The 27,057-nt window shown below is 43.8% G+C and overlaps 1 protein-coding gene across 2 annotated transcripts; it reads right to left on the minus strand.

The window, feature by feature from the left end:
- Positions 1-1,803: 1,803 nt before the first annotated feature.
- Positions 1,804-25,906, minus strand: LOC143746880 (uncharacterized). Of its 2 annotated transcripts, XM_077239109.1 has the most exons (3): positions 25,857-25,906; positions 25,070-25,164; positions 1,804-4,015 (listed from the first exon to the last, which is right to left on the minus strand). In XM_077239109.1, the coding sequence occupies exon 3, from the start codon at positions 4,002-4,004 to the stop codon at positions 2,973-2,975; it is 1,032 nt and encodes a 343-aa protein (XP_077095224.1). In that variant the 5' UTR covers positions 4,005-4,015; positions 25,070-25,164; positions 25,857-25,906; the 3' UTR covers positions 1,804-2,972. The 2 variants fall into 2 exon arrangements, with proteins under 2 accessions (XP_077095224.1, XP_077095233.1); XM_077239118.1 differs by lacking the exons at positions 25,070-25,164; positions 25,857-25,906 and adding an exon at positions 22,222-22,387.
- Between the last annotated feature and the right edge of the window lie 1,151 nt (positions 25,907-27,057).

Consider the following 27,057-nt stretch of genomic DNA (forward strand, 5'->3'; position numbering starts at 1 on the left):
TGTGGTAAGCAGAACTATAGGCAACTTTCAGAACACGGAGGCGATAAGTGAGGAACCCATTACCCACCATGCATTATTTACACATCGGCATAGTTGACGATTACGCATTTTACTAGATTTGTAATGAGATGCGTTTGTAAACCATGTTTTCCGCCAAAATAAAAGATCATGTGTTTATCTCTTTCAAGCATAGAAATTAGTACAAAACTAATTATGAAAGTTGCTTTTATTTTTCAGTGAATTTGTTTTACAAAATATGGCTACTGTCATGGAATTAATATTATAACTATTATTATGTAGTAGTGTAATGCAGACAGACACTATATCACAGCTAAAAGAGTTTTGAGTTTTTATTTGTTCAATTTGCACACTGATTATGGGTTGGAGCTCTTAATTTTTAACTCTCAAAGTGCACCAGATTGATGCACAATCACAATTTTTTCTTACGGGGGAGCATGCCCCCAAACCCCCCTAAAGGGACAGAGGTCCACCCACCACAGATTTACCAAAAATCCTGTGTCAAACACTGGTATTGCTATGCCAATGCAGCTTATAGCTTGTTTTAGCATTCATCGTTGTGGAGTAGTTCGATTGTATTTTACAATTAGTAGTTATTTAATCTATTAACTCTTACTCATTCCTACTCACTCATTAGGCTACATGGCATTAGTGGTTTTAATAGGAGTTAGTATACATATTCAGGGGCGTGAAAAGATCGGTTGTGTTAATGATTGTATGTAGTGGGCCAATCTGGGCCAAAATGCCCAGGCTGATTTTTAGTCCCAGTCCAGCCCTGTTGGTATATGTGTAGGTAGTGTTTATGTAAATGAGATGGTTAAATGTGTTAATGGTGGCACTAAGTTTATTTGTTTGTTTGATGCAGAGGGTTCAACGTGCAGGCATGAGGAGGCAGCTCAACTATAGCTAAGACCTTGTCCAGGGGATTAATTGTCTTCGTTTTGCCAAAAACACCTTTGTCATCTATTGTTCATTTCTCAAGCTACAGTTTGTTCACATTACCGACGACCACTTGGAAACTCAGTTTCAGGCAGATGTGGCCTCATCAACATTGCACTTAAGTACTGTTTCATCTTGCGCCTATTACTCTTAAGACTGAGCCCTTGGTAGCCAAAGACACTACTACAAAAAGTCTGAACTATTCGATGTTTCCCTTGCAACTGAATGACTATGAACGTTTTATGTTTACTGACTGTATGGTGATTTGTGGTGTAATACACATGGCTCATGTTGCCTTTGGCTTGCTCAGTTGGGGATATTCAAATTAATTAACCAATCATACCATTGATTAGCTCTACCAAACTTGGATGTCTTTTTTTTTCCAGTAATAAACAAACATTGTTAAGTTGTTTTGATTGATACTGTGAAGCAGCTTTGATACAATCTGTATTGTGAAAAGCGCTATATAAATATATTTGACTTGACTTGACTTGACTCATTGAAACGTTAAAGTCTCTTGTCCCTTAATTCTTTATGTAGCATCAAAAGAGTTATTTTAAAAGCAAGTGTTACAACTGAAATGTTCCTTTTTAATGATTTATAGGCTGCCTGCTATCTATCTGTTATTATTTTATGCAGCCCTACACATATATGCCTACATTGCACAATAAACTTAGTGTTCATTTATATATTTAATAATAATTTTAACCAGAACAATCTAAAATGTATTCCCAAAATCGTGCAGCCCTATAGTTTCTGTTGATATCAGCATGTTCACAGGTGTTTATTTTTTTGTGTCCTCGTGCGCCCCTTCGCATAAAGCTTTCTTACACAAAACACGTCATACAAATTTTAAATGACTTTATTGTCTTATCTGAATGAGTAGTCATGATGATTTTCACATAGTTTTGGAGCAAATACTCTAGGCTATGTGATGCAATTTTCAAAAGTCTTGTAAAGAAATAATCAGTATGGGTTTCATGACCTTATTTCAGTGACAATTTTTTTTTTCACAAAACACGAATAAACGTCAATCTCAAAACTACAAACTTTTACATACATGATGCTGACATATTATTGTAGCAGAATTTGTGCTGAATACAGTGTAATAAGACTTTAGCCATGAAAATGTCACAAGTAACAGAAATAAGCACAAATGTCAGAGCATGTCAGAACACCTCCAGGACCCAGAAAACACCACAGACCCCTGAGGGTTAATAACAAATGACCATTTCGACAGAAGTGAATCAATCAAAACTAACTTTAGCTGGAAATAACATTATTCAAGAACCACTGTAAAACCAAACCAATCTCTGTTACATTACATTCTAGGTTTACAGTCTAGGTTTATCTCTGTAAAAAGCTGCTTTGAAACAATCTACATTGTTAAAAGCACTATATAAATGAGGATGACTTGACTTGAGAGTGTTGATATTGATCATGTATTTGCTCAATTTATTTTTGTTCATTTTTTACACGACTTCCCCTTTCTGTCACAAGGATGTAATTTATAAATGATATTTTCAATGTGACTTATAAGAAGATTAACATTACCAGATGTACACCCAACACTACAGAAGAACAGACATACAGTTGTGTGTAAACATAAGATTGCATACACCTTACAGAATCTGAAAATGTAAATATCTAAAACTAAATAAGAGGGATCATGAAAATTGCTTGTTTTTTCTTTAATGCAACTAAGCCACTTCACTTCACAGATGTTTACATGTAGTCCACAAGACAAAATAACTGGATTTACAGAAATGTCCAGATAGTTTGAAAACATAGTTTGACTTCTTCAGAAAAATCCTGCAGGTCCTGCAACTCTGGTTTTCCAGCATCTTATGCATATTAAACAATTTATTATATAGATTAAACGATTCCAATTCAATATATATTAAACGGTTCCTGCTTCATTTTATGCAGTGCATGCAAATGTCTAAATAATTGCTTGAGAAGTTATATTTAAGGTATTTAACTGAAGCACTTGGTTAAATCTTCCTGATATGTTTTCATGATTGAGCGGGTGGCAGCGGGACTTCAGTTGGAGGCTTTGGATCACTAGCCATCTTTAAATCACAACAGAACAACACTGGATCTTTACCGAGACCCAGTTTGTACTGCCACAGATATAAAGACTCATTTGGCTTCAGCTCAAATGTGAGTTGTTCTTCTTCTTCAGTCACTTCATTCCAGCTTTCGTTTTCAGTGCTGACGTTTGAACCTCCATATTCTGCAGAAAAGGAGAACTGCAACTTCACAATTAACTCTATAAGATCTCCAGTTTCAGTCAAGGTTGACGTGGCTATCTTCCAGTTGTCTGTGATCTGGGACATCTTCTCCTTATTGTAGCCAACCTTTTTATTGATTTTCTTTTGCCATGTCACTGGTGTATTGCTGTCATTAGTTATAGCTTTAATACTCTCCCAAATGCCAAAGGCTGGGCCTTTAGTTACTGACAGCCCACCAGGAAGGAAGTTAAGAGCATCAGGATGAACAGAATAGACACCAACACACTCATCTTTGCTAAGGTCGGTACCTTTGTAGTACTCAACTCCCGACTCTGAGACTGGCTTGAGGAAGAAGCAGTCGTTTGACAGGCCCCAGTAATAGAGGCCATTTCTGCAGTTGGGATGCAGGTCATATTCTACAGCATCTGAGTCATAATTCATGTTTGTTGTTATTCGGTAAGTGCCTTTTTCTTTGAAGATGATGTAAAACTTGCCATAGGTAGAGAAGTAGTGGTCTCCTCCCCGGCAGTTGGGATGAAGGCTGTATTCTTTACCAGCATCGCTGTCTGTCGTCAGGTCCGATACTCTGCGGTAGGAATCACCCTTTATGATGAAAAAGTAGCTATCTCCACCAATGTAATGGTCTTCATTTTTGTAGGCAGGGTGCAGACTGAAAATAGAGATGTCTGAACCTCTATTGATACTACCTATCTTCATATAGCAGTCGAGATCAGAGCGGATTATATAATAGTATTTGCCCATTCCACAGATGTCAGTGCCTTTTGCTTTGCTCCTGGGAATAATGCCTTTCATCGTGCCTGAACCTGCAACACAGAATAAACCAAACATGACATATTTACACCAAATGAATGCTGTAATTTCAGGCCTTCAATTGATAGAGCTCACTGGTTAGAAAAACAGCTTTATATCCCTTACAAAAAAATTGTTTTTTTCAAGTGTGCTATAAGTACACTTCTTTTAAACTAATAATAATAATAATAATAATAATAATGTATACTTTGAGTCTACTTTTTATATACTTCTGTTGTATTACAAATTTATAAAATGTTACATCTAGGTTCCAATACAATAGTATATAAACTTAGAAAGTTCTGTACAGTGTGTTTTACATTTTGAGGCATAGATGATGAGATTCAAAGAAGATTAAGTCAAGCAACCCAGGTGTGTGACATTAACCTTTTGTCTTTATGCACCTCCGGAACAGTGTCATTGTCCCAAGTTTAGCTATGATAATGTGAAGGTATGGGTGATACTGTCAGGCTGATTGGATTAGCATCAATGCATTTGAATGATACTGTTACGCTGATGAGATCAGGGCTGGATCCTCTATGTAAATCCCTCCCCCTTGAAAGGTATATACACTACAATGTAAAGTTCCCTTAGTCAGACTTGATGACTGCAGCTACTGTACCAACAGCTAGTGTTCTCAATAAAGAATCCTGCTGAAGATACAACCAAGTCTCCTGGTCTTCGCTTCTGAGTTTTGGGGACGTGACCCGGATAGAGCTACTCACCTGAATCCGTATTGAAACTTCAAGCTCAACAAAGATCTGACTGAGTTCCAGACTGTGTCTATTCTAACATCCCAAAAACTTTCCGAGTGTCACCCCTTCCTGATCTTGGACCGTCTGATCACCTGTCACTTTTTAACTCCAGCATACTGCCCCATCATTAAGAGACAGCAAACTGTTAGTAAAACGGTTAAAACCTGTCCGGAGGAAGCATCCTCATGGCTGCAGGACTGCTTTCAAAGCACTGATTGGAGTCTGTTCTCAACTCAGGACCTAGATGAATACACATCTACTGTGCTTTTTTATATCAGATGCTGCGTGCAAAGTGTAACTATTAACAAACGCATCGTTGTCTACCCAAATAGTAAGCCATGGATGACTAAGGAGGTCCAACTTCTTCTGAGAGACCGTAATGCTGCTTTCAGATCTGGTAATAAAGAACTGTTCAGTGCTTCCAGACACAATCTTAAGAGAGGGATAAAATCAGCCTAAGCCGCATACAAGGAGAAGATTGAGGAGCACTTTACTTTTAGGGACACGACACTTGTGGTAGGGTGTGCATCATATAACCAACTTCAGGGGCAGCAGAGAACCACTGACAGCATGCAGCACCATGTTGGCTGAGGAATTAAATTGCTTCTTTGCCTGATTTGAGAGAGGACCGGACAAGGCAGCTTCACCACAGTTGGACTCTGCTGACAGCACGCTTACCCTCCAAACACATGAGGTCACGCAAATTTTCAAAACTGTGAATGCCAAAAAGGCTGCTGGACCGGATGGGATCCCAGGCAGGGTCCTCCAGGATTGTGCCCATCAGCTTGCAGAGGTTTTCACAGACATTTTTAATCTCTCACTTGCTCATACTGTCGTACCAGACTGCCTGAAAACTGCTACCATCATCCCAGTGCCAAAGCAGTCCAACATCACTTCCCTGAATGACTATAGACCAATAGCACGTACACCTATAATATCTAAGTGCTCATTCTGGGACACATTAAATCTGCACTTCCTCCCACTTTAGACCCCCATCAATGTGCATACAGGTCCAGTAGATCGGCAGAGGATGCAATACAAGACAGAAGTAAAAACCCAAACCCAACAGCAATTGGCTGCCGACCGCATTTTTCACTTGATATTTGCATAAAGTCAAGAACTGCCCTGCCCAACCTTTTTGACGCTCTCAACGCTTTCTCCGGTCCTCTGTCAATCTCAAAATGAACTGCACGAGCGTGAAGCTCGACATCCATAGGAATGAACTGAAAACGCTCGCTGTGCCAGGGGACTGTCCGTTACAGTGGCAAAACTCCGCTCAGTGCAAACTTAACTCAATCTACAGATTTTCATCTTCCAAAATTTCTCAATTGTAGAGGTCAATATTCAATAAGATTTAGCGGTATTAAATTATGGAATGGTTTATCCTATCTAGCAAGAAAATGCTCATATTTAATATATTATAAAAGATTTATAAAGGATAATTTCATTGTTGCTTTGTAATTGTGTCATATATTTTCTGTTGTTGTTGTTGTTTATGCATTTATGAGCCCTATAGGGTTTGTTGTTGGGTTTCGATACACGTTTTAATTCATTTGATTCAGTCATTTATTATAGTTTAGCTGTTTCTTTAATTTTAAAGTTTCTTTTTTTCCCTTGTTGTTTAAGGGGAGGCTTTAAATAAGCTCTTTGGGGTTTTCTGCCACTCCCTGCACATTATTTGGATTGTATTTTCTTGCTCTTATTGTAAATATTTAACATTTGTGTAAATTAAATTAAATTAAAAAAACTAAAGTGCCGCTCGCAACTCTATAACGCCTCCGCTTTAGGGTGTGTCTGTTGCAAGTGTGTTAAATCTATGTTTTTCAAACACACACACACACACACACACACACAGTATAATCATCAGATGCACGTGATTACATTCGGATTACAAATGCCCGAAGCATTATAAACATTTACAAACCCAAACAATATAACCTAATAAAAACATCCAAAACCAAATATTTAACATATATAACAACTACAAAGCCTCTAATTCGTAAACAAAACTATTTACGCACTAAATTCAGCATAAAGTCCGGCACAATCTGCATATTTTTAAACTCAAGACAGACGTCACAACCTGATCCTCACAGGGATTGGCTGCCTACTGTGTTTTTCACTTGATATTTGCATTAAGTCAAGAATTGCCCAACCTTTTTGACGCCCTTGGCCGCTCTCAACTCTTTCTCCGGTCCGTTGTCAATCCCACAGTGCACTGCACGCTCTGCTCGCTCTGCGCTAGTGGACATGCAGCATAACAGTGTCTGTCTACTGGCACAGAGCGAGCGGAGCGTGCGTTTTCAATAAGTCCTAAATTGTTGGTGATTTTAATATACATGTAGATAATGAAAAAGACGTGTCAGGAACTACTCATTGTCGTAATCATACTCTAGATCTAATATTATCACATGGAATCAATATTGATGCTGTTGAAATACTGCAGCAGAACGACGACATCTCAGATCATTATCTAGTCTCATGTAAACTTCATTTAGCCAAGGCTGCAAAGCCGACTCCGTGTTACAAATATGTAAGACCTATCACTCCTGCCACTAAAGATTGCTTTATTAATAATCTTCCTGATCCGTGTCATCATCTCAGCATCCCAGATAGCTTAGAAGAACGTCTACGGTTACGTATGTAACCCTCGTTCCCTGAGTAGGGAACAGAGACGTTACGTCGGACGAATGGGGTTTCGCTTAGAAAGCCTATCAACTTCGAGTATTACAAAACGAGCCAATGGCAAAGAAATGCCATGGGTCTGCGGAATTTGCATGGCGTAACTCCGCCCCACCTTGTGGGTATAAAAGGAGGAAGCCGGCAGCAAGCAGATATGTTTCTTCGCTGAGGAGCCAAGACTGAGCTCAGGCGATCCCCGCGGTACAGCGGAAGTGGCAGGCAGACGTAACGTCTCAGTTCCCTACTCAGGGAACGAGGGTTACATACGTAACCGTAGACGTTCCCTTTCGTTGTCACTCCGAGTTACGTCGGATGACGACGAATGGGGTTACCAGTCTAATCACGCCACCTTCTCAGCTGTCTTCCAGTGCCCTGCGTAAATCGAGATCCCTGTCAGCCTGGACAAAGGACTCCATTTATCACAGGAATACCAAGGTACACTGGGAAGCATATCCCAAGCTTAGGGGAAGTATGCAATTAATGCCAACCCAGAGGGGGAGGGGGGGGGGGGGGGGACTTAGGGAATACACATATGACCCGAAGGAAGCATATGGAAAACACTGGGGTGTCCAGCCGCAGGTGGAATATTTCAACCCCAGGGGTGGCAAAGTGGCTTGCCAAGGGAAAGACACATGCTCTGAGAGGCTTACAGTGGAAATACACATGTGGGGGTCGCTCAGAGGAGGGACCGTGCACACGGGAGGCACCTAGCCGACGCACAGGCAATAGACACTGGCGCCGACGTCAGGAGTGCTGGAGGAGCTCTGGGCTTTCGGGAAAGCTCACCTGAGGAGAATATCACACGTATCCAATCCGTGGAGTGGAATGGCGAGCAAGCGAAGACACCTGAGCGGGTCCGGTACTAGCTGGTTGTAGCGACAACCTTGAGACAACCTTTGCTTGGAGAGAGCCTTTCCGTTCAGCTTCCCACCATAACAGACAAAGAGCTGGTCTGAGGTCCTGAAACACAGCGTTTTGTCTACATAGGCGCGGAGAGCGCCTACTGGACAGAGCAGTGCCAAGGCTGGGTCTGCCTCCTCCAGGGGCAGCACTTGCAGGTTCACCACCTGGTCCCGAAAGGGAGTGGTAGGGACCTTGGGCACGTATCCAGGCCGGGGTCTCAGGATCACGTGAGAGTAAGCCGGCCCAAATTCCAGGCACGCTTCGTCAACGGAGAATGCGTGCAGGTCCCCAACCCTCTTGATGGAGGCCAGTGCAACCAGGAGCGCTGTCTTCATAGACAGGAACTTAAGCTCGACTGATTGCAGGGGCTCAAAGGGAGCACTCTTCAGGGCAGTTAGAACCACTGAGAGGTCCCAAGAGGGAACGAGAGGAGGGCGAGGCGGATTTAGTCTCCTCGCTCCTCTCAGGAACCTGATGACCAGGTCGTGCTTCCCCACCGACTTACCTTCGATGAGGTGATGGTGTGCGGCAATGGCGGCAACATAGACCTTCAGGGTGGAGGGAGACAGCCTTCGCTCCAACCCCTGTTGAAGGAAGGAAAGCACAACGCTGATCGAGCATCTCCGGGGGTCTTCTCGGTGAGAAGAGCACCAGTTGACGAAGAGGTTCCACTTCAACGCATAGACGTGTCTCGTGGACGACGCTCTAGCGGAAGTGATGGTAGCCACCACCGCTGGTGGTAGGGTACTCAAACCTGCCTCGTCCCGTCCAGGAGCCACACGTAGAGGTTCCAAAGATCGGGACGAGGGTGCCATAGGGTGCCATAGGGTGCCCCGTCCCTGAGAAAGAAGGTTCTTCCTCAGAGGGATCGGCCAGGTAGGTGCTGTCGCGAGGAGTACTAGTTCGGGGAACCAGGTCCGGTTGGGCCAGTAAGGGGCAACCAGAATGACCTGCTCCTCGTCCTCCCTGACCTTGCGCAAGGTGTGCGCAAGAAGGCTCACTGGGGGAAACGCATACTTGCGGCCCTGCGGCCAGCTGTGCGCCAGAGCATCCGTGCCGAGCGTGCCCTCGGTCAGGGAATAATACTGGGCGCAATGGGTCGAGTCGTGAGAGGCAAACAGATCTATCTGCGCGTCCCCGAACTGGTCCCAAATCAGCTGAACCGACTGGGGATGGAGTCGCCATTCTCCAGGGAGTGGCCGAAGCCGTGAGAGCTCGTCGGCTGCACAGTTCAGCGCTCCGGGAATGAAGATGGCTCGAAGCGACCTCAGATGCTTCTGACTCCATAGGAGGAGGTGGCGAGCGAGTTGTGAAATACGGCGGGAGCGTAGACCACCTTGATGGTTGATGTACGCTACAGTGGCGGTATTGTCTGAACGGACTAGTACGTGTTGACCCCTGAGCAACGTCCGGAAGCGGTGCAGGGCAAGGCGTACTGCCAACAACTCGAGGCAATTGACATGCCACAACCGCTGGGGTCCTGTCCAGGAGCCCGCAGCAGCATGTCCATTGCACATGACGCCCCAGCCCGTGGTGGAGGCATCTGTTAAGACAACAACATGCCGGGAAGCTCGTTCCAGGGGGACACCCGCCCTGAGAAAACTGAGGTTCAACCACGGGGTGAAGAACTGACGGCAGGTCGGAGTAACTGGTACTCGGAGCGTGCCGTGTTGCCATGCCCACCTCGGGACTCGGTCGCGAAGCCAAAGCTGAAGCGGTCTCATATGAAGCAATCCGAGCGGCGTGACCGCGGCTGCAGATGCCATATGCCCCAGGAGCCTCTGAAAGAGTTTCAGTGGAACCGCACTCTTGCCCTCGAATTGTCTCAGGCAAGTCAGCAGTGACTGCGTGCGCTCGCTCGTAAGCTGCGCGGACATGGCGACCGAGTCGATGTCCATACCGAGAAAAGAGATCCTCTGCACGGGGCAAAGTTTGCTCTTCTCCCAGTTGACCCGAAGGCCCAGACGAGCTAGGTGCCGAAGCACTAGGTCCCTGTGTTCGCAAACCTGATCTCGAGAGTGAGCTAGGATCAGCCAGTCGTCGATATAACTCAGGATGCGAACCCCGTGTTCTCGAAGGGGAACAAGGGCAGCCTCGACGACCTTCGTGAAGATGCGAGGAGACAGGGCTAGCCCGAAGGGGAGAACCGCGTACTGGTATGCCTGCCCCTCGAAAGCAAACCGGAGGAACGGTCTGTGTCGAGGAAGAATGGAGACATGAAAGTAGGCGTCCTTCAGGTCGATCGCTGCAAACCAATCCTGGGGCCGTATGCATTCGAAAACGCGTTTGGCGGTGAGCATCTTGAACGGCATCCTGTGAAGGGAGCGGTTCAGCACGCGCAAGTCCAGGATTGGCCGTAACCCACCGGTTTTCTTGGGGACAATGAAGTAGGGGCTGTAGAAGCCGGACCTGATCTCGGCTGGAGGGACAGTCTCGATTGCACCCTTCGCCAGCAGGGTGGCAATCTCTGCTCTCATGATAGGGGCATTGCCACCGACCAACGTGGAGCGGACTCCCCTGAAGCGGGGAGGAGACCGTGCGAACTGAATCGCATAGCCGAGCCTGACGGTACGCGCGATCCAGTGGGACAGACGGGGAAGCTCTAGCCAGGCTCCCAGGAACTGAACCAGCGGGATCATGCGAGCCACAGGCGTCCCCCCGTAGGGGCAGCGAAGCGGAGTAACTGGCCCAGACGTGGACGGCATAGCGGCCCGGTGTGGGGGCACAGTTAGCAACCGCGCCCTGGCAGAGGCGGCCAGGGGAGGACCAGGCTGGTCGTCCCGCGGGGGCCTGCTCTGCCAGGGGTCTGGCGACAGAGGAGGACAGGGGCGAAGCGGTCCGTGGACGGCACGCCCTGTCAACTGCCTCTGGGACAGAGGGGGGCGAGGAGAGCACGGCTTGTGGGCGGCGCTCTGTGTCGCCCGAGAACTCTGTGAGCTCAGGGAAGAGGGGATTGTTTCTGTCTTTAACCACATTAGGGTGCTGCCCACCCGTGGGTGAGCAGCGGGAAGTGGAGAACAAAAGATTCTCCCCCGGCCCTCCACCGGGGGAAGGAGTGGTCCTGCTACCACCTCCGGAGAAACAACCATCATCCCTGAGCAGCCCGTCTCAGGAGCGCCGCTTGGCCCGGCGTTTAGCGGGGGGCGGGGCAGGAGAGGGCTGTGGCGCCTTCTTACGGCTTCCTCCGCGACCGGCCCTGGGTGGAGGCTGCTGCGTGGTCCGGGCGGGAGGGGCGGGAGCCGCAGGAGGGCGCCCTCGGCGGGAAACAGGTCGAGCCGTCTGCCCGGCCGGCAGGGTGGAGGCAGCAGCGGACCGGCGGGGCAGAATGTGTCTGATGGCCTCGGTCTGTTTCTGGGCAGTTGAAAACTGTTGGGCAATGTCTTCAACTGCACCGCCGAAGAGGCCGGCCTGGGACAAGGGGGCGTTAAGCAGACGGGTCCGCTCGGCATCCCGCATGTCAGCCAGGTTCAGCCACAGATGTCTCTCCTGGATCACAGCTGTGGACATCACCAAACCCAGGGAGCGCGCGGTAACCTTCGTCGCCCGGAGAGCAAGGTCGGTCGCGGCGCACAGCTCATCAAAGAGCCCTGGGTTTGTCCTACCCTCGTGCATGTCTCTGAGCATCTGGGCCTGGTAGACCTGCAGAGTGGCCATAGCATGCAGTGAAGCAGCCGCCTGTCCCGCCGCTCTGTAAGACTTCGCCACCAGGGTCGACGAAAATCTACAGGCTTTGGATGGGTGCTTAGGCTCGCCCCGAGAAGAAGCACTCTGAGGACATAGTTGCATGGCAACAGAGCGTTCAACCGGGGGAAGCCCAGTGTACCCACGGGCAGCTGCCTCATCGAGGGGAGGAAAGGCGGATGAGACCAGCGAGCGGTCCCGAGAAGACAGGGGGGGTCTTCCAGGACTTCGAGATCTCATCATGCACATCCGGGAAGAAAGGTATTGGGGTTTCCCGGGGACGAGGGTCCAAAAGCCAATCGTCCAGCCGCGAGCGCTCAGGACAGGGTGGAGGCCTCCACTCAAGTCCGATGCTCGCGGCTGCCCGGGAAAGCATGGCCGTCATCTCCGGATCAGACTCGAGCACAGCCGTATGCACACCGGAAGGTGGCAGCTGTGACGAGCCCTCCCTTCCAGAAGAGTCAAACCCACCTAGTGATGCTGCAACAGACATGGCATCTTCCTCTGTAGCTTCAACTGAAACACGCGGGCCACCAGAGGGTAGACCCGCGGGAATCAGCAGTTCACTAGCGGGCACTGTCATTGAAGAGGGGGCTGGGGTCGCGGACACATAGTCGGCGCCTTGTTCCAGACCGTAACCCTCAGGTCACCCTGGCCACCAGCCGCAGGATGGGGGGTGGATGAGGGGACTCTCACTCTTGCGAGTTCACTGAGTCTCGACCATAATGACGCGATGGTCATGTTCCCACAGAGAGAACATGAGTCATCCACGAGCGCTGCTCTAGCATGATCAATGCCCAAACATACTATGCAACGCTCGTGCCCATCAGAGTCCGATACCAATCTGCCGTAACCAGAAGTACACGGGCGAGACATCTTTAAAAACACGTGCCACGTGTAAGCTCTTTTAGTGAGAGAAAACTCAAGTGTTGAAGCACCCGGGGAGAAACGCACCGACTGGCAGACCACTGCAACAGATCAGCAGGAGGCACGCTCTCGCCGTAGATCGCCGTCACACCAACACTCGAGGTACTCGTTTGTAAAGCTGACAATTCAGAGATGGCTTGTGGAGAGAAGAATACACTTGGCTCCGAAGCGAAAACATATCTGCTTGCTGCCGGCTTCCTCCTTTTATACCCACGAGGTGGGGCGGAGTTACGCCATGCAAATTCCGCAGACCCATGGCATTTCTTTGCCATTGGCTCGTTTTGTAATACTCGAAGTTGATAGGCTTTCTAAGCGAAACCCCATTCGTCGTCATCCGACGTAACTCGGAGTGACAACGAAAGGGAACTCGATATTGCGACGGAAACTTTTAACTCTCTTTTCCAGCACTTTAGACACAGTTGCACCGTTGCGCTTAAAGAAGATTAAAGAAAATATTCCAATGCCTTGGTACAACCAGCACACTCAGGCCCTAAATAGAGCAGTCAGAAAAATGGAGCGCAACTGGAAGAAAACAAAACTAGAGGTATTTCGCATGTCGTGCACAGAGAGCACAATTGCTTAGAGAAAGTTCTTAAAAGTTGCTAGATCTGCTTATTTTTCAACCATCATAGCAGAAAACAAACCCAACCCTTGGGATTTATTTGAAACAGTTAATAAACTAACGAAAAATAAAGTTTCAAGCCCAGAAGTTTGCAAGCACCACAGCAGTAATGACTTTATGACCTTCTTCACTTGTAAGATTGATAATATCAGGGAGAAAATTATAACTATGAAACCGTCTACTACAATATCGCATCAGGGAGTGCATTGTAGTCTACCTGAGAATTTTTTTTTTGATTCATTCATTGCTATAGAAGATCGTTAAACATCTATATCAACAACATGTATGTTAGACCCTATACCGACTAAGCTATTGAAAGAAATGCTTCCAGAGGTCATAGATCCTCTTCTCAATATCAGTAATTCATCTTTGTCATTAGGATATGTACCAAAAACCTTTAAGTTGGCTATGATTAAACCGCTTGTTAAAAAAAAATTTGCAACTTAATCCTAGAGAATTAGTCAATTACAGGCCGATCTCGAATCTACCTTTTCTGTCAAAGATACTAGAAAAGGCAGTATCTTCACAACTATGTTCCTTTTTAGAAAGAAATGGTGTCTGCAAGGATTTCCAGTCAGGATTTAGACCATACCATAGTACTGAGACAGCTCTCATTAGAGTCACAAATGATTTGCTCTTTTTTTTTTTTTTTGCTTGGCCTCTGCTTTGTGCCGTTGGGATCTATCGGTTGTCAGCCTGCTGCGAGCCATCTCACCTTTCTCTCCTCCATCTACTGGACTGACTGTGAGGTGAGCTACCAGGGTACTTCTTACCAGTAGTTCGATTAGTTTACTGTCGGGTAGCTTTCCTCTACGTAAGCTTTTTGTAGATGTTGCGGTGGTTGTGGTCCTGGCTAACGTGACTTTGCTGATAGCTGACTTTCTCATGACTATTGCCAACATGTCAAAGACCTTAGCACTCGTACTCTCTCTGGTTTCCCTTATTTTGACTGGGTTACCTTCCACCATGGATATTGGTTACCTGTCATATGAACTCAAGCCGCTTAACCGGCACCCTCGCCTTGACTCTATAACGTACAAGCGCTGCCGCTCGCTCGGGATTATCCGGCGCCCGCGCAATGTGCATCGCTCGGTCCGAAGGATTTTTGCTTATCAGCAAACAACACCATCTGTTATCCCGTGCATCTGATCAAATAACAGAGCTCTGGTCAAACCGAAATGCCTACTAAGAGACTGTCATCCACGATCGCTTGTCTGCATAAAAAAATCAGTCTTAAATGAAAATTCAACTGATAATACACATGTGCTGCAAAAACATTTTGCTCTGAGGCTATAAGTGTGTGTTTAACTGCACTGGACTACGCCACTCCAATTTTGTTTGGGTAGGAGACCCCAAGTCACTAGAGGGTTTCCCGCTCGGCTATCCAATTAAATGAATAAAGGCAAAATTACTATAAAAAACAAAACATCACTTTTATTAAATACAATGACTCTGGTCTCATCTGCTTTCACACAAAGCTGGCCAAATGTAAGCGTGAGAGGTGGTGGTACAGTTAACTATGGGAGGTAACATAACACTTCAAAAGAAAATGCACACAACAAAATGAATAAATACAATAAACCCCAAAAGAAATCACAAAGTTTCTAAATGCCACACTAAATACACAAAAACTCTTTACACACCACACTTGTATGAATCAAGAGCGAATATCTTCCCTCCCTTAGTTATTATGCTCACAGCTACAGATAATGACCTGGTTATAGTTCACAGAATAAACCATATAAAACGTATAACTGTTTAGTCATGGGCCAACCAAACAAAACAATATTAATGAAAAGAACCACACAAACCATGAAAACCAAAAATAAAGGTAGGGAAAAACAGTGGTCAGTTGCACAGGACAAATCGAATTCTACATAAGGAAAGACAACAGTATATAAAACAAAAATGCACAAATCAACCCATACAAAAACCACATTCTCATTAAAACAACTGTAATTATTATATCTAAACATAAAATTGAATAGTAGCACCACATCATAACATTAGTTCCAACTAGAAACCACTGTCCATATATTTATTTCAATCAACATGGTTAAAATATGCTAGCTATTCCAACATTACATCAATACAAATAAATACCTTAGTCGCCTTTTGGCTAACTTCCGAAGCCACAGGAAGTACAGCAGCGGTTAATATCCATCGCTCATCCAGCTCCACATGGCCAACGTGAAAGCCTTTAAAGCAACTTCTCTACAAAAGGAAGTCATTTGCCCCAATACATACAACACAGGGTTGTCAATGATCATTTAAAAAAAAAAAAAACATAACTTGCTTTGACAGTGTCAACACTCACATGCTGTAATGGTAATTCAATGTCCACCACTCATCCAGCCAAACTTTATCAGCATTGGGGCATTTGGGCCTTCTAAAACAAACCAACTACATTGAGACAACGAATGGATTAAGTACAGCTGGCCCATTTGAATTAACATTTTCACTAAAAATTGCTGGCTCTTGGCCAACACACCAAAAAGATCCCAAACATCATAAGTAAGCATTAAAAACACTTCTCATTAAAATCAAATTACCAGAGCTTGTTCTTCCAGCGACCATGCCAAACAATTCAGGTACTGCAACCATTCCTCTCACAGGAAGTGGCATATTTAAAGGGAAATTACACCCTCTATAGATATCCTCACCAGCGCCCCCTATTGACTTGGCTACACTCTGCTGAACTGTCGCTCTATCTCGGACAAGGGCCCCTATCTAAATAAATCTTTAATTTATTACAGACACAAACCTGGATATGATATTTTTTACTGAGACCTGGCAAACACCTAATGATTTCATGCATCTGAATCTGCTAACACCGCACGGATACCAGCACCTGTCTAAGCCGTGTTTATCTGCTAAAGGGGTAGCCTTGCAGTCATCTATCGCAACTCCATAACACTTTATCAACTGGACTTTCATAATACTAAGACTTTTGAATACATGGTTTTGAAAGTTTCCTCGAACAGTCCCCTAACAATCATCCTAATTTATAGACCACCCAAACCGCAAAATGAACTACTAACACTAGCCTGTGCTTCATCATCCAAGGTCATCTGGCTTGGTGACTTTAACATCCATGTTGACACCACCTGTTCAAATAGTAGTCAATTAAAGTCTGTACTGGACTGCTTTGAACTTTATCAGAATGTTAATTTCTCAACTCATACTCAAGGCCACACACTTGACTTAGTTTGTACATCTGGTTTGAATGATATCTCTATTAATGGTCTAGTTACTCCCATCTCTGATCATAAGCTTATTACACATGATTTTACATTAATCTGTCCAACTAAATGTATTGACAATACTACCATCTCTTATCGTAATGCTAATCGTAATGCTAATATGTTTGCCGCATCTATCACTTCATCTGCTATTTCTGATGTTTTTAATTACACTTGTCCATCTAAGATATTTGTTTTGTACCATTCTGCTATTTCTGACGTTTTAGATGAGTATGCTCCAATTAGGACTAGGTCCGTTCCCCTGTCCCACTTCTCGCCGTGGTTTAATGCTGAGCTACGTGCTATGAAAACAAGAGGCAGACAACTGGAACGCCTCTTTAGGAAATCCGGTCTAACTGTACATTTTCAAGCCTTTTCCGACCATGCTAAACATTATAAAACAGCTTTGAACACAGCTCACTCTTCCTATATCTCCAAAATCATTAATTACGCAAACAACAGGCCTAAAGCACTATTTCACATTGCAAACAAGCTTGTCCAGGAACCCACGCATAATGCCTGTCAACAAGAATCAGATGACTTGTGCTGTTCTTTTTTGCACCACTTTCAGGGAAAGCTGGATGCTTTGCGGGGGACTTTTGGTGATGAACCGACCGCTTCTACTTGTGAGCAAGCTCAGTCTATAAAAACACTTAATAACTTTGTTGACCAACCCCATCTTAATTAGTGAAATGAAACAGAAATCAAACTCTTCTTCATGCCGGTTGGATCCCGCACCAACAATCCTTTTGAAACACTGTACCTCTGTCATTTCTGCTCCTATCTCACATCTTGTAAATATGTCTCTTCTCTCTGCCTCTGTTCCAGTCTCTCTAAAGACTGCAGTAACTCCTATCCTTAAAAAAACAAATCTGGACCCAACTTACTATACTAGCTATCGCCCAATCTCCAATCTACCGTATGTCTCAAAAATCATGGAAAAGGTGGTTGTCACTCAACTACAGTCATATCTATCTCTCAACAATAGCTTTGATTTATTTCAGTCTGGTTTTCGCTAAAACCACAGTACTGAAACTGCATTGGCAAGGGTTGTCAATGACCTCTTACTCTTTGGTGACTCGGGAAACCTTTCCATACTTTTGCTACTAGACATCAGCTCAGCTTTTGATACCGAATGCCATAAAGTCCTACTCATGCGCCTCTCAGAGTTTGGTATCTCAGGAGCTGAGTTATCCTGATTTTCCTCCTATCTGACAGACAGAAAATACTATATCACCACGCACAATTAAAAATCTCCCACGGAGTACCGGTTAGTGACAAATGGCGTAAAGACGTGACTCCGGGTGCTCCTGCAGAAACTTTTTATAAAGACTATCAGGGTGTTCTCTACCGACGTGGTGTGTACACATTTTGATATCATAGAGCTTCTTTGATTGTATTAAGTGCTGATATGCCTCCAAAACCCAGAAATACGGACAACCAGACGGCATCGAGAGCGCGGCCTAATGCAGGGGCTACATCCCTGGCCCAACGTGATCCTGTCAGGCCACCGCCTCACGACGGAGATGGCGTTAGCACTGCACAGCTTTGAGTATGGCTTCTACGGACTTTAAAACCGAACTTCTGGTTGCTCTCCAAGAAGAGATGGTAGGCATTTTCAAGTCTGAGTTACAGATGGCTATAACTGAAAACTTATCCCAAATAAAGTCAGAATTGCAAAGTGTGAAAACGGAGCTGACAGCTAACTTGTGGGTGAGCTAAGGGGGACTGTGATTGAGATGGAGGATTCATTGTCAACTTGCACAGACGACGTGGCGTACCTCAAGAGTAAAGTGGAGAGCCTGTCTAATAAAGTTCTGGCTCTTGAGAATAAATGTGAAGATCTAGAAGGTTTTATCTCGCCGCAATAACATCCGTATAATCGGGTTATCTGAGCGATGTGGCACGGCTACCGCGGCGTCTACCTCCGCTCTGCTTAAGGAAGCGCTTAACTTGGATAAAGCACCTCTTATTGATCGTACTCATCGATCCTTAAACCCCAAGCCCAAACCCGGAGAGCGGCCACGTCCCATAATAGCACGTTTACATTATTACGCAGATTGTGTCAACATCCTTCAACGTGCCAGAGCCCAGTCAGACTCTACAATCTCCATCTTCCCGGATCACACAGCCCGGACAACGAGAGCACGCGCTGCCTTTAATGATGTCAGGAGGCAACTTAGGGACACTCAAAGCATACGGTATGGTCTGATATATCCTGCTCTCCTCCGGATCACAACAAGTGGAGGGGTTACAAAGGATTTCACATCCCCTGGAGAGGCTGCTGTTTTTATCAAAACCCTTAAATAGGTGAAGCTGATTTTGAGTGCCACCTGCTTACAGAATGACTTTGAACGTTCATGTAACATCAAAGTAAATTTGAATTTGAGACATAAGTAACAGTGGCACAAATATTTTATTATTTTGATAAGCAAATATCTTTCTCAGGTTCACACGAGTTGCACTGTTCTAGTTGAATGTACACCCTGTAATTTAAATTACACATTTTATTATTGTTGGGCAGGAGCTCCTGTTGAGTTTGGTGAAGTATGAAGATGACCGTTAGGTCTAATACATGGAGTTTAGTGGTTCTGCTAATGACTCCTAGTGGAGTCTGCACCGGTATCCTATCGTTTGGGGATGGGGTAATAGTAGGTGCGGGGGGAGGAGGGTTCGGATTTATCTACTATCTTTGCCCTCTTTTTTTTGCCCTTTTTCTTGCCCTCTTTTTTTTTTTTTTTTGGAGGTCGAACTGTGGTTGCAGTTTTGCTTGTGATATAAACTAAACATGACAAGTATTAAAGCTTTAAATTCGAGATTCGTTAGTTGGAATATCAAGGGTTTGGGGAGTGCTGTCAAACGCTCAAAGGTGTTTTCTCATTTAAAGTGTTTAAAGCCTGATATTGTTTTTCTGCAGGAGACCCGCATGCGAAATAATGACCAGGCACGGTTGAGATGTCCCTGGGTTGCGGAGGTATTCCATTCTAGCTTCAATTCTAAGGCCAGAGGGGTTGCCATTCTGATTAGTAAATCAGTTCCATTTACACAGACCAAAATCATTTCTGACAAGGACGGCAGGTATTTGATCATTTTAGGGACTATATACCAGGTTCCAGTTCTACTTGTCAACGTATATGCACCAAATTTTGATAATCCTAGTTTTTTAAATAATCATTAAATGATGTAATTTTTATATTTGGTGGGGACATGAATTGTGTTGTGAATTCTCAGCTAGACTGTTCTAAAGTCAGCTTGAATCAGTCACAAATGGCTAGAACTCTTTTTAGTTTTATGTCCAACAATGGCTACATTGATCCCTTGAGGGTTCGTAATCCAACTGGCAGACAATACTCCTTTTATTCACATGTCCTCCAGACATTTTCCCGTATCGACTATTTTTTTATTGATGCCAGACTGATGCCCAAAGTGATAGATACTTGGTATCATCCTATTATTATTTCAGACCATTCGCCTTTAACCTTGAACATTCAATTCTCGTCTGAATCTCGTTACCCCACCCATTGGAGATTTAACATATCTCTTTTGTCTGATGACAAATTTCATAAATTTATCATAAGTACAAGACGCTCCTGTGGGAATCTTTAAAGGCCTAATTACGGGGTCAGATTATTTCTTATTCTGCTCATTTGAAGAAATTAAGAATGTCAACTATCCAAAAATTATCAGCTGATCTGGAATCTGTGGATCAACTGCTTGCCACCTCCACGTCTCCTGATTTATTAAGGCGGCGTGTGGTATTGAAAATAGAGTTAGACTTGATCACAACTAATGAAGCAGAGCGGTTACTTTTACATTCTCGTGCCAAATACTACGAATATGGAGACAAATCTGGAAGATTACTAGCTCACCAATTGCGTCGACAAGCAGCCTCACGTTTAATACCCCGTGTCAGAGATGAGTCGGGGATGTTGTTGGAGGAACCTGACCTTATTAATTCAGTATTTTCATCCTTTTATAAATCTTTGTATAGTTCTGAATTTCCATCGGACTTGACTGATATGGATGTGTTTTTGCAAGACCTAGACTTTCCGGATATGAGCACAGATGCAATTGATCATTTGGACTCTCTGCTGACTACAAAATAACTTACATTGGCTCTACAAAATAAGCAAAATAATAAGGCACCTGGGCCAGATGGGTTCCCGGTCGAATTTTTCAAGGCATTCCACAATCAACTCATTCCGTTGTTACATGCTGTTTATGTAGAATCTCTAAATGGCTCTCTTCCTTTCACTTTGAGACAGGCTTCTATCAGAGTTCTTCTGAAAAAGGGCAAGGATCCCAAACTTTGAACCTCTTATAGACCTATCTCTTTGATGAATGTCGATACCAAGGTTCTCGCGAAAGCTTTGGCACATCGTCTGGAGAAGGTGCTTCCAACAGTTATATCTCAGGAGCAGACAGGCTTCATAAAAGGACGTCAGCTTTTTTATAATGTCCGTACTTTATTAAATGTTATCTAGTCGAAAGGAACCGCTGCTATTCCAGAAGTTGTAATATCTGTTGACGCAGAAAAGGCGTTCGACAGAGTTGGAGTTACTTGTTTGCAGTTTTGACGAAATTTGGTTTTGGTAATGTTTTTATATCATGGATACGCCTTCTCTATACATCACCTTGCATTAGTATCACAACTAATATTGGTCAATATAGTTATTTTTCTTAAAATCGTGGCTGTAGACAAGGTTGTCATCTGTCTCCCCTCCTCTTTGCTCTTGCAATAGAACCTTTGTCCATTTATTTGAGGTCTTTCCCCATTTTTAACGGCATTACGTGTTCCTGTGTCAAATTCAAACGTTCTTTATATGCTGACGATCTGCTATTGTATGTCACAAATCCTGTAGGGGTGTGCCCTGCTATCCTTTCTTTTTTTCATAGATTCGGTTCGTTTTCAGGATACAAGATCAATGTCTCGAAGAGCGAATGTTACCCGGTCAATGCCCTAGCAATGCAGCTCTCTCAATCTGATATTCCCTTCAAACTGAGTCCTTCTGGATTTAAATATCTGGGGGTCCATGTGGCCAGGTCCTACAAAACTCTTTATGCTGTAAACTTTTCTCCCCTATTGACTGAGATTAAGGCTGATTTCCAAAGATGGGGTTCCCTCCCCCTTTCCCTGATTGCTAGAATTAACGTAGTTAAAATTAATGTCCTCCCAAAATTCTTGTTTCTGTTCCAGTGCCTACCTATATTTTTATCTAAAGATTTTTTCAAAAGCATTGATTCAGTTATATCTCAATTTCTGTGGAACTGGAAGACACCTAGACTTGGGTTAAAGGTAATTCAGAATTGCAAATTTGATGGTGGCCTCTGTCTACCAAATTTCAAAATTTATTATTGGGCTACGAATATAACTGAAACTATATTTTGGCTAAAATTGGTCAACATACCTTGGTGTCAGTTGGAAATACAATCCTGTCCCTCGTCCTCGTTACTGGCGATACTGGCTGGCATGGCTTCAGTCAAGCCCTCTGGCTTTACTAGCAACCCAGTCGTCATTTGCACATTAAAGATATGGTTTCAATTTAGGAAGCATTTTAAATATCTTAATTCCACCTGTAGGAATTGAAGGTGAACCAAACACAAATTATTCTTCCAGGTGATTTGTTCAAACATAATGCCACACAAAACTCAACATTCCAGAACCGTAAAGATCCCGGCTCCAGCTAATCTACAAAACGACTTTATGGCCCTGCAAGCTTCAAAGAGATGAGCCTAAATAGAGGAAGAACTGGTCAATGTTAGATAGTTTGGTAAAGACTGATTGGTTCAGAGATGGCACGGCTCAGAACCCACCAAATAATTTAAAACAGACCTCCTCCTTTTTAAGGACCTTTAGACGACCCCAGGGTGGAAATACCTTAAAACCACAGAGACTAAGACTTTACATATAAAATACATAATATCATCTCAAAACAATTATTGGAGCTAAATCCAAAACTAAATCAAGGAGTATCTCAATAATTAAAGGCAAGGTAGTAGATAAAACATTCTTCATTAATGGTGAGGCAATACCAACAGTTTCTCAGAAGCCAGTGAAGAGTTTAGGGAGATGGTACGATGGGGATCTAAAGGACACAGTTCGAGTGGGAGAAGTTAGACGACAAGCAGTGGAAGGGTTGAAGAGCATAAACAGCTGCGCTCTACCAGGCAAACTGAAACTCTGGTGGTTTCAGTTTGGTCTACTGCCAAGGTTGCTGTGGCCACTGACTGTGTACGAGGTTTCTTTGACAACAGTGGATAAGCTGGAAGCGTTAATAAGTACATACATCAGGAAATGGTTGGGAGTTCCACGCTGCCTCAGCAGAGTGGGACTTTATAGTAAAGGAGTATTGCAGCTGCCAGTCTCTGCTTTAACCGAGGAGTTTAAGTGCGCCAAGGTCAGACTGGAAATGACTTTAGCAGAGTCACGCGACAAACACCTGTGGTAAAAACTGGTAGAAATTGGTCAGCAAAGAAATCTGTAGTAGAGGCAAAGGCTGACCTTCAAATTGGGTATATCGTGGGACAGGTACAGCATGGAAGAGGGGGTTTTGGGCTTAGTTTAGCTCCTCCTAAATGGCACAAGGCAGGCCCAGCTCAAAGGAGGAAGCTGGTAGTCAACGAGGTGCGAAAGCAGGAGGAGAGGATGAGGTGAATAAAGGCCATTTCCCAGGCCAAGCAGAGAGAGTGGATGAGATGGGAGAGTGTGGAACAACGCAAAATGGTTAGGTCAACATATGATGTTCTCCCATCACCGCAGAACCTAAACCTCTGGGTAGGAGAGGATCCCTCTTGTCCTTTGTGTTCATCACCTGCCACATTAAGGCACATTTTGACAGGATGTAAGGTGGCTCTTAGCCAAGGTCGGTTTACTTGGCGCCATGACCAAGTATTGCGATGTTTGGCTTTAGCATTGGAAGGCAAGCGTAGTATGACCAATAAGTTGCCGCCTGTTCTAGCAAAACATTTCACGCAGAAGACAATATTCCTCCGCCCAGGCGAGCAACCACCAAGAAAAGATGCTAACACCAATTCTCGCCCAGGACAACTGGAAGCTGCTAGGGACTGGAAGATGCTGGCTGATCTTGATCAGCGGCTTATTTTTCCACCTGAGATTGCCACCACTAACCTACGACCAGATATTGTTTTGTGGTCTGGATCAGCACGCATTGTTCAACTGATAGAGTTAACAGTGCCATGGGAGGATGCGGTAGATGAGGCATATGAGAGGAAGAAACTGCGGTATGCTCATCTGGCCACTGAAGAAGAACAGCGAGGATGGAGAGTCCAGGTTTATCCAGTGGAAGTGGGCTGTCGAGGTTTTGTGGCACACTCTACAACCCGGTTCCTCAGAGACATCGGACTCAGTGGCCAAGAGTTGCGCCGCACAGTAAAGAACTTATCTGAAGCAGCAGAAAGGAGCAGCAACTGGCTGTGGTTGAGACGGAAAGATTCTAGCTGGCTGTGTACAGGCCGCCATGCTACGGTTTCGTAGGATTCTTGAAAACTTGAAGAGTCTGTTGGTTTATTTGTATAGTATATACAGTCATTACGTTCCTGTGTATATTGCGTGAATGACGGGTAGTTGGGCAGATATTGTGTTTTGCGGTAGGTGGAATGCCATACGGAACCATTGCCACTGAAACTGCATATTAACGCACCAGTGGGGCTCGACAGCCTTAGTCAAACGGGTTGGCGCGTATGGTTGGGTTGCGGAGAGATTGTGAGATTGTGGTTAGGTCTCAGCAGCAAGAGGGAAGTAGAGGTCAGTAAGCTGGGCTGAGTTGAGTTGGGGACGGAGGGGGGTGACTCTGGGACGCCAGAGTCACTGTCGAGCCCTCTTGAGGTGTCGTGGGCTAGTCGACAAAACACTGAGGACGGAAGGTGCCCACTTGAAGACCCTAGAGATGTTCCCTACTCCGCTCAATCCAGAGGGTTGTTATGGGGGGACCGCACTGTGGTTGCAGCCGTTGTTCACTGTTGTCACTCCTCTCTTCATGCTTCTGCTCCTCCGTGAGAAACTCCAGACCAGTTCGACATTTTGTCATCCAAATAACAAACAGAGATGCACGTAAGAATATAAAATATCGAGGGACCATTTGGTTACTTCTAATTTTTGGAGATACCTTTAAATTTTTATGGTGGTTATAGCATATACTCTACATTTCATACATTTATACACATCATATCTTCTACATGTAAATTAAATTTATAATGAACAACTGCTATACAAAGAGTAAAAAACATCTTAGATACCTAATGCAGAGGAAGCCGCCACTTTCCTGAGTTGAGTAGATGTTGATAGTGGTAGCGTCAGAGTTAGAGCCTCCTCTCCTTTAGCTGTGGGTTTACTTAAAAAAAAAAAAAAAAACATCGATAAATATCTGTTATTTAGCATAAGCCTAATCTAAATTTAGCATTAGTCTTAATTTACTCATTCTACTCATTAAAATGATAGGATAAGACAAATAAAATGAGAAAATGTGAATTCTATAATTTATTCATTCATAGCTCCGACAAACTCATTAAACCAATGCAGCAAACAGCATCTCATCAGCAGCATGACACAGCTTTCGACAGGTAACCCAACTGTGTCATGCTGTGTCATGCTGTGTCATGATGTTTCATGCTTGCTCTCGGAATTATCCAGTTTCCTGAGTAAAAATTGCACATGAACACCCTTACATTTGGAAACTTGAATACGATGAGTTTGTAATCATCACGACTCCAGAAGTGGGAATTATCCGATTTCAGTTACCAATCAACATTAAAAAATAACAATGCAATGCAAATTATAAAAGGAAGTAATATAGTTGTGGCTGCAGTTAATAAACCTCAAACAAAATATAATACACATACAAAATATGTTCTTCCACATGGAATTTACAGAACATTAAATAATATTACACATAAGAAACCATCCATCAAAAATAATCACACATATACATAAATAAACAATATAATTCTTTAAGCAGGATGGATGGCCAATATAGTTAAAGAAAAATAAATAGATATGACAGAGAACAGCGATAACCCTTCTTACCTTTCCACAAGCAAACAGAAGTGCGACTGAAGAGAAGCTCAGACTCAGTCAGAGAAGAGACTGTCGTGACATCATCACGTGAGCTCTTGGCACATATCCACGGCCCGGTCCCAAACTACACACTCAGCACTGGTTTAGGACTTTCTTTTCCAAAGTTAGACATGTAACAATTCAACAGATACAAATGTTTCACATAGAATGCCTTGAATAATTCCATAGCATCATAAGACATGACTTTTTTAAGATCAGGTATTATATGATGGACGTTAAAGATAACATTCATATCAAAGATATTGAAGAAAAGTATATTCAGACATTAAAGAGGAAAAAGAAAGAATGACAAGAACAGAAAAAGGTATACGTGTAATCAAAATAAAGAGGAGGAATTTAGTTCTTTGTAAATGTTCATAGTTCTGGTAAAAGTCCTTGAAGGTTTTAAAATAAATCTTCATATCAGCCTTGAAACTGGAGATGTTGGGTTTCTTCTCAGATCATTTACATTTGTGTATGTCGAAATTACCAAGTTAAATGATAAAAACATGACTCTTGTATAAATCTTTTTTTTTATCATAATAAAAAATAACATCTCTTTTCTCTATGTGAATTTTAATTCCACTAATAAAGATGCCACATAGATTGGGTTAACCCTAAACGATAAATAAAATATCCATTTAGTTTGGTTTACCATCAGCCTTAGTTTACTCATTCTACTCATTAAAATGATTGGATAAGACAAATAAAAGTCGTTTTTTTTTATTATTTATAGCTCCCACAAAATCATTAAAGGCTCTGGTCTGGTGCAGTGAACCCCCCCCCCCCCCCCATCTCATCTGCAGCATGACACAGCATCTCATCTGCAGCATGACACAGCATCTCATCTGCAGCATGACACAGCTTTCCACAGGATAGCATTACCAATCAACATCACAATAACAATGCAATGCAAATCTAAAAGGAAATAATTTGTTAAATTAATACTAATTACATGGAACTCATGAAAAATTAAACTAGAATATATGACGAAAAAATATAAATGTCAGATTTTTCAGTTTTACACGTTGATATAAAGGTTTCATTAAATTATATTTTATTAACAAAGTTCAGGAGGAGCACGTTCAGATAATCGACCACATCAGCACCGATTCTGAGCTCGGAGCCAAAACACACTGTAGCAATTTAGCTCTAAATAAATATTAATAAT

The sequence above is a fragment of the Siphateles boraxobius genome, unplaced genomic scaffold (genome assembly GCF_051911475.1).
Source record: "Siphateles boraxobius isolate OS27281-9 unplaced genomic scaffold, OSU_SipBor_1 100, whole genome shotgun sequence".
In the NCBI taxonomy this organism is placed as follows: Eukaryota; Metazoa; Chordata; class Actinopteri; order Cypriniformes; family Leuciscidae; genus Siphateles; species Siphateles boraxobius.

Coding starts and splice junctions, on each gene's coding strand:
- LOC143746880 (XM_077239109.1), bottom strand. CDS start 4,004: ATGAAAGGCATTATTCCCAGGAGCAAAGCAAAAGGCACTGACATCTGT.